At 50.2% G+C, this 14,955-nt stretch overlaps 1 protein-coding gene across 1 annotated transcript in view; it reads left to right on the forward strand.

Moving 5' to 3' along the window:
* The window catches only part of CACNA1D (calcium voltage-gated channel subunit alpha1 D), a 294,562-nt gene that overhangs the window by 227,499 nt on the left and 52,108 nt on the right, over window positions 1-14,955 (forward strand). The window contains exons 23-30 of the mRNA XM_029917880.1: window positions 2,380-2,486; window positions 4,033-4,120; window positions 5,117-5,224; window positions 5,307-5,359; window positions 6,785-6,931; window positions 8,405-8,606; window positions 10,613-10,771; window positions 12,081-12,191. Coding sequence (XP_029773740.1) covers window positions 2,380-2,486; window positions 4,033-4,120; window positions 5,117-5,224; window positions 5,307-5,359; window positions 6,785-6,931; window positions 8,405-8,606; window positions 10,613-10,771; window positions 12,081-12,191 — 975 coding nt within the window. The remainder of the gene's footprint in view (window positions 1-2,379; window positions 2,487-4,032; window positions 4,121-5,116; window positions 5,225-5,306; window positions 5,360-6,784; window positions 6,932-8,404; window positions 8,607-10,612; window positions 10,772-12,080; window positions 12,192-14,955) is intronic.

Genomic DNA, 14,955 nt, shown 5'->3' on the forward strand with positions numbered 1-14,955 from the left:
GTGTCATCTGATAACAGATACATCACTACGTGTGAGCCTTCTTCCACCTTTCCTGACCTCAGAGTCAGAGGAAAAGCACTTATCCTATGAAGGGAATGTGTCTCCTTTCATTTCTTTGACAGAATGGTTTTCAGTGGCCTAAAATAGTAACACACTATTTTCTTGCAATGGGATTTGCAAGATAACCTATTTGTGTTAAGATATTTTGTATCTGTTTTAATGGATGGGCTTACATTTACACAGACGAAAAGAGCACCCTTTGGACAGGGTGCCCGAAATGTATTGCCCATGCATGAGCTCATGGTTGGCATTGCTGCATGTGGTTTGTGTACTGATTGCGGAGGCCACCCACCCGGCGCCAGCTCGTTCCTGTGCATTCCGAGGTCTTGGAGACCCGCAGCCGAGAGCCAGGAACACCTCTGATGTGCTGAGTGTCATGGGTCACTGCAGAACTAGGACAGTGTGGCCCGTGACAACTGTCAGAGCCATTGTGTCCTAGTGGGGTGACAGGCTGGGAAATTTTCACCACCATTTCCTCTAAACCAATTTTGGGTTTTTATGTGTGCATCCCAGGAAAAAGAAAAGTATTTTATGTTAGACTACAGTGGAACGCGGACACTTTACAAATCCTTTTATAAAATGAAACCTCAATGAACTCTGCCAGGGAATGGGGTACTTAGAATTACTTTATTTTATTTAATAAAAACATTAGCACCAAACCAATCAGCCTCTGTTTAAAACTTGGTTAAAAAATCCAAAAATTCACGTTCACTTTCGTGCCCTTAAGCCTGTGAACGTGGCTGACGGTTCTCTCCTAAGGGAACTCAGGGGCCAGCTGAATCTACCAGGGTCTCTGTCCTAAGGAGCACAGACACAGTGCACAGGAGTCAGGGTCAAGCATGCGCACTCTGCCTCTACTTCATCCTGCGCTTTTTTTTCCCTTGTAAATTGCCTTTTTCTCTTCAAACTGAATGGGAAACATACTCCACTTAGTCTGTTATTTCATTGAGGTTTTATTTTACTTCCCATATTTTTAAGTTGTTAAATGAATATAGTTATTCTTGGGCTTTGGGGCCATGAGATACAGGGTTATTTAAAAGAAATTAAAAAAAACAATTGTTGCTTGTAAATTTCTGGATACTTGCCTCTGTGACTTAAATCTTCTGAGTTTTCTTCGTTTAAAACCTGTGTGACATGGTGAGAAACAAGCTTAAAAACCAGAAGGATTCAGAAAATGGAGGCTCTTCGAGAAGCATCTAGCATCGGAAGTGGCAGTTTTTGCTGGCCGTGGGAACATGGGCGAGGCTACATGGCCGCTTGGTTGAACCATATCAAACTGCCATTTGTGTAGGTCAACAACGGCAGTGTGCTGGCGATTTTATATGGTTCAGTGCAACTGTTTTGTGACTCTGGCCCTCCAGTTCTGTGCTTACTTGAGCCTCCATCACCCCCTTTTTTTTTTAATATTTATTTTTAAGAGAGAGAGAGTGAGCAGGGGAGGGGCAGAGAGAAAGGGAGACACAGATTCCGAAGCAGGCTCCAGGCTCTGAGCTGTCAGCATAGAGCCTGACATGGGGGCTTGAACTCAGGAACAGCGAGATAATGACCTGAGTGGAAGTTAGATGCCCAGCCGCTTAAACTGGATGTCTTGCTGAGGACCATTAGCAGCAGGCAAGGGCCTAAAAGGTGCAGGTCTCTCTGAACCGAGCCTGTGAGTGTTGGGCTCCAGTGCTTTTGCTAGTGGCACTGGGAAGGCATGCTGGGGTGACCTAGGCTCTCCTGGGGCCTTGGGGCAGCCGAGTTACCTGGGCAGTGATGAGTCCTGACGAGCAGGGCCATGCGGACTCTCCTGGGACACGCTCTTTGGACTTGCCCACACCAGATTCCTTTTTTTTTTTTTTTTAATTTTAAAATGTTTTTTATTTATTTTAGAGAGAGAGAGAGAATGAGCGTGAGCAAGGGAGGGTCAGAGAAAGAGGGAGACACCCGAATCCAAAGCAGGCTCCAGGCTCTGAGCTGTCAGCACAGAGCCCGACGCGGGGCTCAAACCCAGGAACCGTGAGATCATGACCTGAGCTGAAGGTGGACGCTTAACTGACTGAGCAGGCACCCCCCATGCTGGATTCCTACTCTCAGTTTATTGTTGCTGATATGAAGTCTAGACTGGTCTCCTCTGAAATGTATCTGAAATCAGCTGCCTCTTTTTCATTATTGAACCAATATTTGGTTGCTTAGTCCTGTCTTGCTTCCTAATGCGTGCTTGTGGATAAAGTCGTACTTTCCTTGAGGTTTTGTAAAGAGCCCAGGTTTCGTTTCTTCTGGAGAGAGAGAAAGAAAAAAAAAAATCCCACAGTAAATCACTCATGATTCTGTTCATAGATGGCAACGTTCGGAGCTTTCCTCCACAAAGGGGCTTTCTGCAGGAACTACTTCAATCTGCTGGATATGCTGGTCGTCGGGGTATCCCTGGTTTCATTCGGGATCCAGTAAGTGTTCCGTGGAGCAGGCGTGGGTCTGTGAGCACAAGACTCTTGGGCCGGACCGTTTCTGTGAGGGGTTTTAACATAATTCATAAAGGCTCGGCATCACTTTAACAATTACATTCAGTTACCCTGGAAAGCTTGATTCGTGCGCATGCCAGAGGGGGCTGGGACTGTTCGTGTTTCTAGTGTTTCTTCTTCTCTCCATGCTTCCTGCCAGGTCGGGCATATTACTCTCTGTGATGTTTGCTTTCAACAGAGAAGTTTTGCCTGGAAGAGAGGGAAGCCCGCTTCTAGCCCAGCTTCCTCCAGGGCGTCAGGGCCTGACTTCTCTCCTAGCACCGCAGTTCTCATACAGGAGAGGGTCTCTGGGGGCCCTTGCAGATTGGCTATTGGAGGCTTCTACCCTTGATCTCCAAGATTAGCAGCTGCCATGACCCCTTTCTTTGGCTTCTACGAGTTTCACCTAGGAGGGGGCCCAGGCTGCAAGGCAGGGCCCTGGGGCCTTTCCCTGGCCTTTGCTGGTGTCTGGTGGAGGATCGCCCCAGCTGCAGGCCCTCTGCCTGCTGCATCGCAGGGGTGGGGGGGGGTCCTGCAGCAGAAGCTCCCAGGGCGCTTCCCCGCAGGGCCTTTCCTACTCACTTACAAGCACCTGTGCTCAGCTGGTGGCCGTCAGTGCCCCGTATGAGGACATGTGCTCACCTATCAGCTCGGAGCTCAAGTTAAATGGAGAAGCTGTGTCCCCCTCAGAAGACCAAGGACCTCTGCCTGAGCTGGCCCTCCGTGCTGGTCCTCCCCTCCCCCCACTGCCCAGGGGGAGGGAGGCAGAAGTCACAGCCAGAGAGGACGTTCTCACAGCCTCTTCGCAGGCCCCATAAATTCCCAGCTGCACCAGCCCCCTGCTCCGGAGCATGTACTCCAGCCACCTGCGGGGCCCCGTGAGCTTCGTTCTCTTGTCCGGGGCCTCCCTCGTGCGGCTCTGGAGCCCTCCCCGCTTTACCCAGTGGACCCCCGGGACTCTCCTGGCCACCACGTCCCCGGCCCCTGGAGGATGGCTCCCGGAGGTGGCACGTCCTGCCACCCCTCCATTGTGAGCACCACCACACGGCTGGTGATGGCGTCTCTCCCACGGACTCTGCAGAGGCTGGAGAAGCCCCACGCAGGGCACCACAGAGCTCTCCCGCCTCAGAGAGCAAACCCAGCCAAACCAAACCTCAGCCTGAAAGCCAAGGACTACCTAGCCTTTACAATGAGTGAAAAGGACAAAGCAAATTCCTAAATTTGTCCTCTGCAGCCTTAGCCCACACACAGTCAGGGCCTCTGTGAATGCCCATGGGCCTGGCCAGGCTGCATGGTGTGGACTGGACAGGGAAAGACCTGTGTGTGTGTGTGTGTGTGTGTGTGTGTGTGTGTGTGTAAGAGCTGGGCAGGGGGGAGGGGTGCAGGGGAAGAGGTGAGCTCAGCTCCACATGGGCCACAGTCCTGCAGTGAAGGTTACATGAAATAATTCCAAAGTATTCAATCTGCCTTCCTTCTTTGCTCTCTTCCTTAGGTCCAGTGCCATCTCTGTTGTGAAAATTCTGAGGGTTTTAAGAGTCCTGAGGCCACTCAGGGCAATCAACAGAGCGAAAGGACTTAAGGTTTGGATTTCTGCTCTCCGGGCTGGGCTACTTTGGTTGGGGCCAGAGCTGGCCTGAAGCCTGATGGGTTTTACATGGTTATACATTTGGAAAGGACATGTCTTTTTTTTTCTTAACATTTTATTATATTTTTAATGTTTTTATTTATTTTTTAGAGAGAGCATGCATGTGCATGCATGCAGGGGAAGGGCAGGGGGGAGGGGGACAGAGGATCTGCTGCTGATCACAGATGGCCCAGTGTGGGGCTCGAACTCAAGAACCACAAGATCATGACCTGAGCCGAAGTCGGTCACTTAACCAACTGAGCCACACAGGTGCCCCTTGAAAGGACATATTTAACCAGTGACACTACCTCTGACAAGTGCTGAAAGCATTTTACAAATTATTTTCTTTATCTTTTAAAATTTATTTTTCTTAATGTAATTACTGTCTTATTTTTAAAAATTATTAATATTTTCTTGGGGTGGGTGCCTGGCTGGCTCCATCAGAAGAGAGCACAGTACTTGATCTCATGGTCATGAGTTTGAGTGCCATGTGGGGTGTAGACAGTACTAAAAATAAAGAAATAAACCTAAAATTTTTTTTAAAATATGTTCTTGGATTTCTTTTGGTCTTTAAACTTATTCTCATACAGGCTGTATAAAAGGCCAGAGTTTTTGTGTTTTCCTGAGTCCTTTGATGGGGGTCAGGAGTCCCTGTGGACCTGTGTGCCACACGTGCCGTACCCGGTAGTGTTCCTTCTGACTAAACCACTTTGGAGGAAACCAGGGAGGGGCCGGTCTCCAGGGTGCTCCTCCCAGGTGGCCACGTAGCACCGAGGGTAACTCCCCACAGATAACTACCTGAAAACCAAGCGGAAAGGAAGCGCAACGTTGGAAAATCACATAAAAATACACATAAACCTAGAAAAGCTTGGCCGGCATTAGCTCACCCTGAGGCTGACCCAACAAAGGCAGATGACATTCCTCCCCCCTCCCCGGGTTCCTCTCTCCCCAGCACGTGGTCCAGTGTGTCTTCGTGGCCATCCGGACCATTGGCAATATCATGATCGTCACCACCCTTCTCCAGTTCATGTTCGCCTGCATCGGGGTCCAGTTGTTCAAGGTACGGGGATGTGTCTTCTGGCACGCCGCCCAGCTGATCCCTTTGTGGGGAGCCTGCCTTTGACTGCCTCTTTTGTACATAGGGAAAGTTCTATCGCTGCACGGACGAGGCCAAAAGTAACCCTGAAGAGTGCAGGTGAGTCCTGAATGCCAGAGTGGGGAATGCGGAAGCACAAATAAAACGCTTCGAGGAACTGCTTGTGCTCACTTTTCAGAAGTTTCCATCATGGATTGTGAGAGGCTTGTATGCTTGGCTCATGGCTGGAGAGAGGATGGGTGGGTGCTGCTGGTGGTGGTTTTGAGGTGACATCCACATATCATAAAAGCAATCATTTTAAACTGTGCAATTCAGTGACATTTAGTACAGTCACGCTGTGGGACAAGCATGGCCTCAGTCTAGTTCCAAACCCTCATCACCCCCAGAAGAATGGATAGGTGGCTTTGTAAACTGTGGGGAGGGCATGCACTAAGACCTAAAATAGCAATTCAAAAATGCCCCAGAGAACCCCCCACTTCCAGCCACATGGATAGTCCCCCACCCCCTCCAAACTAGAGCTCAAAGGTCAATTCCTTGGCATTTAGGAGCTGGCTGGCCTCCACTGACGTGTTTTTGAGGCTGCCCTTCTCACCTTGCTCTCAGCACCCGCATTGGGGGCATATTTTTATTCACAAGAACAGGCAGAGGAGAGACAAGGTGGGAAATACTCATGCCTCTTATCCCAAGATGTCCAGAAGAATATGAAGGCAGACACAAAATCAGCCTCAGGCTGTAAGACGGCAGAGGGGTCTGTGTTTCCCCATCCTTTTGGGGTGCCACCAGCTGATATCTGGTTGCTTGCACTACTTGTGTTCCGTTGGAGGTTTCTTTTCAGCAGAAGGCGCAGTCAGAATGTCTCAGCCACAATGTGACTGACTGCGCACCCCTAGGGGCATCATCCACACAGGCTGTGGGGTGGGGGGCCCCCCCTGGAGTTTATGTGGCATGGCAGCAGAGTGAAGACCCCTTCTCTTCTCTCACTAAGCCTCTGCTTCCCCACCTGTGAAGTAGAGACCTTGGCCCCTTTCCAGAAATGAAATTCAATGACAAATATCATGTAGCAGAAATTATAGAATCATTTTAGAAAGAAAACTGGGAATATTGTTCATACAGAGAGAAAGAATATGATTACAACCAAAATGCAGAGAGGAGGATGTGCCTGGGCTTGCTTCCTGGAGCTCACAGAATTCTCCAGGCCAGAGCCTGAGTCCTCAGTGTACACTTTGAGCCCGTTTTTATATGAGAGACGTTTATTGTTTGGTAGTTTTCATTTGTTATCAGGCATATGCTGGGTATCCGACTAGTCCCTCTAGAGGATATTCATTAAATTAGTAGGTACTCAGTGATTATTGGAACCATAGACTAGAATAAATGCAGGCCATGAAGAAGAGAAACTCAGATTGAGCTCTGCTCAGATGTGGGGCCTGTTTGGCAGACAGCCAATGGTGCCTGGACATGGCCTTGGGGCAGCTGTGACCAATCTCAGCTCAAGCCAGGATGACCCATGCTTCTTTTCCTCCCTAGGGGGCTTTTCATCCTCTACAAGGATGGGGATGTTGACAACCCTGTGGTCCGTGAGAGGATCTGGCAAAATAGTGATTTCAACTTTGACAACGTCCTTTCTGCTATGATGGCGCTGTTTACGGTCTCCACATTCGAGGGCTGGCCGGCGTAAGTACAGAGGACGTCTCCTGATAGTGTCCCAAGCCATCCGTTCCGTCATTCAGTCATCCATTCCTAGTTCTAATGTGTGCCAGACACAGACAGCTGCCAAGGGGCCTGGCTTTCACTGACCCACTCACTCGCTCGTTCATAAAATGTGCTTCTGGCACCAGCTCCATGCCATGTGTGGCGTGAAGCCCTGTGGGCGAAACAGCGGGCTCAACGTGCTCCTCCCTTCGAGGCCCAAAGCTGGTCAGTGTATCAGGCAGTCAAACCAGGCCAGAAAGTCTGCCATGTCAGAGATGGGCAGAATAGGGGCCTGAAGAATGGCTAGGGTTTTGATGAGTAAAGTTAAAAAAAAAAATCCAGAAAGAAGGAAGAAGGTGGGAAGTCTCTTACACCTTTGTTACCCTGTGCGCCGATGGCCACCCCAGTCCCAGCTCCTGCCACCTAAACATACACACGTACCCAGAGTCCCAGATGTCAAGTTCTCACGCCCGAGGACCTGCAGAAGGTGGACAAGTTTGCTCTTTCAGGCTGGCAGAACTCTCTGGATGCATGGGAGAAGCAGAATTGTTTACGGGAGAGCCTGTGGAGTAAGAGGGCGGTTGGGTGGGGCGTATTCATTAGGGAAGTGGTCCCGGGGAGAGAAGAGGCAGGAGTGCGCCCCTTTACTCCGTGGAGGCACTGACTGCAGTCTTGGCTGTTCAGCAGTGTGTTTTAGCAAGTCAGGGTGGCAGGCGAGGGAAAGGGAACAGATTTGGGACCTGGGGCTCAGAGGAGCTGGGCTCATCTCCTGACTTTGCCCCCAGGGAGTGTGACTTCGGTCACCTAGATCACTCTGTGAGCTTCTGTACGATGGGGATGACTGTAATGTCAGCCTTTGCAGATGGACGTGATAGTGTGCAGCACAGTGCACCCTGGGGTGGGTGCCCAGTGGTGCTGAATCTGCATCAGTGTGGGGGTAAATTACACTTGGGGATGATACAGCAATTTTCCTTTTCCTACTGAGCGTTCTGCTTAGCATGTATTTAATTTCTGTGTATATTTCAGTTTGGGGAACCTCTCCTAGTTCCTTGGAAATCCCGGGTTGCTCGCTTACTGTCCTTGTTGGAGAGTGTACAGCTTTCAGTTCTGCCAGTGTCTTACACATGATGTCCTTCCTCTCTCCCATCTGTCAGTAAAAGGAGCATTGTTGAATATCCATGAAATCTTTTCTCATGTCCTCAAAACATCACCCATCAAATGTATTCAGGCGTTTCCTCCTCTGAGTGCTGGGCTGACTGGGCCCAATGCCAAGGAGGATGCCTCGGAGACGTGTGTGTGTCCAGGGACTATGGGTGGGCTCCCAGGGAGGGTCTCACAGGCAGGGGGCTGGCCCACAGAGGCCGTCAGAAGAGGTGCCTGGTCTGGGCAGCCAGCAGGGCTGGGCTGCTTGGGCTGAGCAGGCGGCAGGGCTCACCAGGTCTTTCTGTGCTCCAGGTTGCTGTATAAAGCCATCGACTCAAATGGCGAGAATGTCGGCCCCATCTACAACTACCGCGTGGAGATCTCCATCTTCTTCATCATCTACATCATCATCGTGGCTTTCTTCATGATGAACATCTTTGTGGGCTTCGTCATCGTCACATTTCAGGAGCAGGGAGAGAAAGAGTATAAGAACTGTGAGCTGGACAAAAATCAGGTTAAAGTCACACACTGTTTGGGCTTCTGTCCCTTGAGTAAGAGAGGAGTGGCTTGTCTCTTTCCGGCTGCCTCCATGCACAGAGAAGGGCGCGCATCTGCTGGCTGTCCCGGCGGCTCGGACCCTGTTCACAGCACCCTCTCAGCCAGCTTGAGTCATTGCTGGGGAGAGTGAGCTTTCCAGATACAGATTAGATCTTGTCATTGTGAACCCCACCCTCCCCTATAGAGAAGTCAGAGAATTGCTTAGGCTACCTTCTGTGGGCATGTCCCACGAGTGATGGCTCACAGTCTTGGGGAGGATGTGGCCAGGGACCAGAAAGCACCCTCCCACCGTCCCCCCTCACACAGTTACGGGGGAGGGGCATGGATTGTGTCTTATCTCCTCGCCCTCGGCACTATAGATATGTTAGGGTAGATCATTTTTCGTTGACTTTTATGTGTTTTGTAGGATGTTTCACAGAATCCCTGGACTATACCCACTCGTTTCCAGTAGCAACCCGCTGCCCTGAGTTTTGACAACCAGAAGTCCTCTCCAGACATTGCGAAATATCCCCTGGTTGAGAACCATTGACTTAGGAGGAAATAACCTATCACACTGCAGGGAAAGTCACTAACTTTAAACCTGGGTCTAAGATTGCACTGGCCTATCTCGTTATACACTGCCTGGTTCAAACCAAGCTGAAAGCGGCAGGAGCCTTTGTTCTGATTGCGTGATGATGTGAGGGTGCCAAGAGACCTGCTCTCTGGGCTTGCTGTAGATTGAGGGCACCCAGGAGTTGCTTTTAGAGGGCCCTTCCAGCGCTAAAAGACGGTGAGATGGGAACTCTGCTCTGGGAGTTTTCCCAGGGCCCTGGTTCGCTAGCACCCCCGTTTGATGATGACATAGGAGCAGGGATCATCCGCCAGCCTGCCTTCCAGAAGGAACGTGGCTGTGCTAAGACTAGGTGTCTCAGGCTGCAGCTGTGCCCTCTGGGACAATGAGGACAGAGCTAACTAGGTTTGTAGGAAGATGTTGCTTTGAGTTGTCAGGGCATCCCCTCAGCTCCCATCGGGGATGGTCAGAGGGAGGCCTGGCCCTGCTCTCAATCGTGCCCCACACCCCCACTTCCTAGCCCCTGGAAGAAGATCAGGGCAAGGCCCAGGCTGGTGGGTGGCAGAACCAGAGCTGCATTCGTGTCAGCTCTTGAGGTCAAGAGCAGGTTCGAATTGGGGGTCCCTGGAGTCAGCCTGCGAGGTCTCAGCAGGGCCAGATCCTGGACAGAGGGAGCCTGTCTGAAGTCAGAACCCAGGATCAAAGCGGGAGATGGAGTAGGTCTGGGTCTAGGAGCAAGTGGGGCCTTACACAGAGCCAAAGGGGCTGGAGGTCTTCTGGGCTGCGAAGGGTGGACCAGAGTGAGTGAGGAGGACAGTGCTCTCTGACCATCATTGCTGATCACGTCTGGGGGCTCTGAGATGAACAGGATAAGCTCCTGAGTGTCAGAAGCTCCTAGACGGACACACAGCTAGGTCACCATTAGACACGTGTGGTTAATATGGTCTGGCTTTCAAGAGGTGTCTCGTGGGTGTGAGCCCAGCCTCACTGGCCCTGGAAGGTTTCTGTGCTTTTGTTACCTGGCTTCCTTTCCTGGAGGTGCCATAACTGCAGGCGTAATGCACCAGCAGAGAGGACAGGCAGGGACGGGGCCTGGGTTAGGCCTCGCTCCTCTGCTTAGGCACCACAGGCCCCCTAGCAGGGCACTTTCCAGCTCTGGACCTCCATCATTACAAGGAAAATGGAAGCAGACAGGGTGCTCTGCTAACCCACCCCCCAGCTTGCTTTGAGGGGCTGATGAGGGACAGATCGAGGGGCCCTTGGCCAGTGACCCAGTGTGGTGCCAGTGGGGCTGGCTACTGTGGTTTTCCAGTCCCCTACAGTGGGTGTCTGTCCTTTCAAAGCGGGCGAACGCGCGTCTCCCTCCCACGGGTGTGCTCAGGACCCCTCCTTGCTCTTTTCTGCCGTTGCAGCGTCAGTGTGTCGAATACGCCTTGAAAGCACGTCCCTTGCGGAGATACATCCCCAAAAACCCCTACCAGTACAAGTTCTGGTACGTGGTGAACTCCTCGCCTTTCGAATACATGATGTTTGTCCTCATCATGCTCAACACACTCTGCTTGGCCATGCAGGTAAAAATGGAGACAGCCATGGGGGTCACATCTGGGCCTTCTGCACAGCCCCCTGCCCCAAATTCTCAGGGGGGAATGCCACCCCGTCATAAGAGAATGGGTTTGATTTTTCTGATGAGTCTGGGCTATAGGTTGGCCAGAGTCCCATCCTGGCTAACAGCTGTCATGGTAGGCATTGAGGATGGCTCTTTTATTTAAGAGCTTATCTGTACAGCATGACCACAGGTAACATTTCTATGAAGCCTGAACCTGGCATTCAATTCTATAAACATTTACTGTGGGCCTCCTGAGGCCAGGGAGCATTTGAGAACCAAAGCTTGGTCTGTGTGGAGTTGGACAGACAGGCATTCCAGTCCTGCCTTACTCCTTACCAGATGGGCAGTCTTAGCAAGGTTATTTAAATCCCCGAGCCTTGCTGTCTTCATTGGCAAAATAGGAAATCTATCATATCTATGCCAGAGGTAAAGTTTGCACTGGATAATTCACATCGGGCATTGGCACTGGGCCCATCACAGAGTAAACACCCAGTGTTGAAAAACAAAACAAAAGCCACATTTCTGTCTTCAAGGAGCTCTCAGTATGGACGTGGGGAATCTTGCAGTTCATGGAGAAGAGCTTGGCCTGCATTATAATAAGCCACTTCTTGCTATGCTGGGGGCAAGGCGTGAAACTCCCTTCAGTTGGTCAAGTTGGTGTTAACAGTGAGCAGGTCCAGCATATATATTGTTCAGTAGAGACTGCCCTAGCACAGGAGCAAAGTTTCCATGCAACTTGAGCAAATCAAACCAACTCCCAGTGCTGTCTGGAAAATGGGTCTAAAGACACCAGAGATGCATTTTCTGGCATGAGTTTTTCAATTTAAGAAGTCTTTATGAACGAGAAGGACCACATGTCAATGTAGGGGAAAAGTGTGAGATCAAGATAATTCTGCCTTTTATTGAACGTGGACCTAAATAATGGTATCAAATTGATCTCCAACCGAATCCTACCTTTAGTTGTAGACATTTGGGTGGGTTCTGTCTTGTGCCTGGCTGAAGGCCCTGAACACAAACCCAGCCAGGAGGAAGGGTGGGCTCCCTTCATCCTGAGCAGAGGCAATGGATGTCTTTCCCCTTCATCTTCCAATCATCCTCATTCTGTCGAGGCGCCCCTGTGCCTTGCGGTGAGTTAATCATGTGCACAAGAACCAGTGAAGGTTGTCTCCATGTCCAAGCAGAGGGTGGATGCCTGCAGGGGGCTGGGGAGCTTCCTCTCGTGAGGCTGGCTGGGCTGCGCCCTCTGAGAACTGTGCCTCTGTCTTCACCCACAGCACCACGAGCAGTCCAAGATATTTAATGATGCCATGGACATTCTGAACATGGTCTTCACTGGGGTGTTCACCGTCGAGATGGTTTTGAAAGTCATCGCATTTAAACCTAAGGTGAGTCACTGGACCTGCTTCTCAGAGACTGTTGCTGAATCACCCCGGAGAAGCACACGCTTCCTGTTCGTTGTATGTTACTGAGTTGCGCCGAATTGCTCTGGCTGATAACTGGGTTATCACCTGAGAACGTTAGAATCTCGTTAGGGCATCCGTGTACATATTAGAAAACAAAACTGCAAAACAAAACCTCATAAAAACAATTCTGAGAAAAGAAGAGAAGGGTACAGAATTGGGAATTTGCAGAATGGAAATTGTTTTGAAACTAGGTTTGCAGCCTCTAGAATAACACATCATGCCGTCTCAGGGAAACGTGCCTCATCGCGTGAGCGCTGGTTAAACAGAACCTTCAGAAAGAACTCAGCCTTGGGTTTATGCTTAGGTTTCCGGGAGAAAGACTTTGGTTTTATTTTTTCTTGGTCTATAGCTTCTTTTTCATCTTTTATGGAAAGTTCTACCAGTTGGAGATCTCCTCCCGCTATGCCACCTTTTGTTTACTTGCCTTCGACAGTGTCGCTTGACTTTAAGACCAAACAAGACGTGAAGTTTGTCAGACTCCATCGGGCTAGTCAGCATATCCTCTCGCCTTCGAGCAGGGTGTGAATCTGGCCCCACAGCTGTCAGTGTTTGTGGTTGAAGAGACCGGTAGAACAGTGTCGAAGAGCACACACAACTTTGGGTCCAAACTCATACTTCCCATTTGCCAACGCAAGTGCCTTCCTTAACTGCTCTGCACTTCAGGTTCCTCCCCTGTAAAATTTGGACACTACTTGTTTCACAAGGTGCCCGTGAGGGGTAGAGCATCACTATCTGTGCCATGCTTAGAAAAGTACCTGGCATGTGGTAACATGCTGTGGTTGTGCCAGTCCTGCTACTCTGACCACCACCACCATCACCGTCAAGTAACGATGCCTCCTTGTTCTAAAACTATAGACAGAGGCGCAGACCCTGGCTGGGCTGTGGGACATTTGACCCTCAGCCTCTTTGCTAGCAAAGCCCCAAACCATCAGAATGAGACGGTGACAGAATTCAGTGAGCCGGTTATTTGTTCATCTCTGTGTAAGGTATCCACGACACTGATTTTACTGAGACTTGGATTATGAAGTGATAGTTTTCACATAATCCCTATTTACATGGAATTCTAATCCAAAACTGTTCCTTCTTTAATTTGAATTAATTTCTATGCAATCTTTATCAGATCTTTGTGGACCAAAAAGAAAGGACACTTGTAAGTGATCACTTGGGGTGATTGCAGTGGGGTCAAATTTGACACTTCATGCATGGCCAGATGTTACTTACTGTGACTTGTCCATATCTACATACATAAGCATTTCCTCCTTTTCCAAATTCATCTTAATTTCCTTTGAGATTTTTTTGGTTTGCTTTCCTGTCACCTTTACTTCTTTGAACGATATTTGTCCGGATTGATGAAAAAGGTTGCCAAATAAGAACATCAAAAGGACTTGAGAAGATGCAACACGGAACATATCTCTGGAACATTCCTAGATGCCCTTACAGTGTCTTTTCCTGCCTGGCGATTAAGCTCTGAAGCTTTTGAGAGCTTGCTCTGGGCTGAAGAGACGGTCCATTCGCCCATGGCATGTATGTGTGAGAGCGCGTGCGCATGTGTGTGTGTGCGCGCAAACGCACCCGCTGGCCGGCCAGTGCACTGAGGGGCTCGTACACCCCTCTGCCCAGTAACACACCAATACCAGCCCTGGGAGGAGGGTTTGTTGGCATGTGATCAGACTGGTTGATATCAAGAGGGGAACGAGTAGTTGATTTTTAATCAGTGCTGATTAATCAGAGTTTTGAAATGAGTGATCTAGAAATTGTGCTGCTTTGTTTTTTGCCCAGCAAGATACTTCCATAGCATAAAATAGCAAAAGGGGTATCTCTGTGCTTGCAAGCACAGCATATGCTTTCACCAAAACCAGGAGAGACAGATTTTCTGTTGAGGAACAGGAAAGAATCAATTCACCAAGAAACAAAGCTCTTCTTAAAATGCTCCCTGACTTTTCATTGTTTTTCTCTTCTGGGTTGACAAAGCAAGACCAGGTGAGGAAGCTGTCACTAAGAAGTCAGTGAGGCCCCTCCTCCCTCCTCAGAGGAGCACTTGGGCTGAGGAACTGGGTGTAGAGGTTGCTGATAAAGAATCTTCCAGGAGATGGCCGCATGGGACAGAGGGGTGGGAACCCTAGCCTGTGGGTTTCGTCTCAGGAAAGGCTTTGTCTCTGTGGCATTTGATACAGGGCCCATCGGGGCAGTGTTCTCCACAGTGAGGGGCACACCTTCTAGGAAAACTTGTCAGCATCTGTCAGGAAAGATGGGCTTGCAGCCCTTCTGGGATGCAAATCCAGGGAGTGACGTTGGACGAAATCCTCTCGGATGGATGAGGAAGCCCGGTGAGCAGGACCGGCTGAAAGGGGCTGGGAAACCTGACCACTGGGACGTCTGTGTTCAAGAGGCTCACGGAGAGGCGGGGCCTCCTAGGAACACGTGTCTGGGGAGGAGTGGTTCCAGGCCTGGGCAGGTCAGGTCACCCTGCCTCCACAAGGGGGGAGGGCCAAGGTAGGGAACCCAGAGCTGGGCCCCCCCAGGCTGGGGACGCAGGCTCACTGCCTCGGAAGAGGTCTTCTGAGCATTGGTTAGGCAAGAGTGGAGGGTGGTAAGGAGCTGAAGAACACAAGACTTCGGGAAAAGGAAGCAAGCTTGTTGGGTGTATTATGTCTGCTCCCCAAGGGAGCACCCACCGTCGGGTGTT

The sequence above is a fragment of the Suricata suricatta genome, chromosome 12 (assembly GCF_006229205.1).
Source record: "Suricata suricatta isolate VVHF042 chromosome 12, meerkat_22Aug2017_6uvM2_HiC, whole genome shotgun sequence".
Lineage (NCBI taxonomy): Eukaryota > Metazoa > Chordata > Mammalia > Carnivora > Herpestidae > Suricata > Suricata suricatta.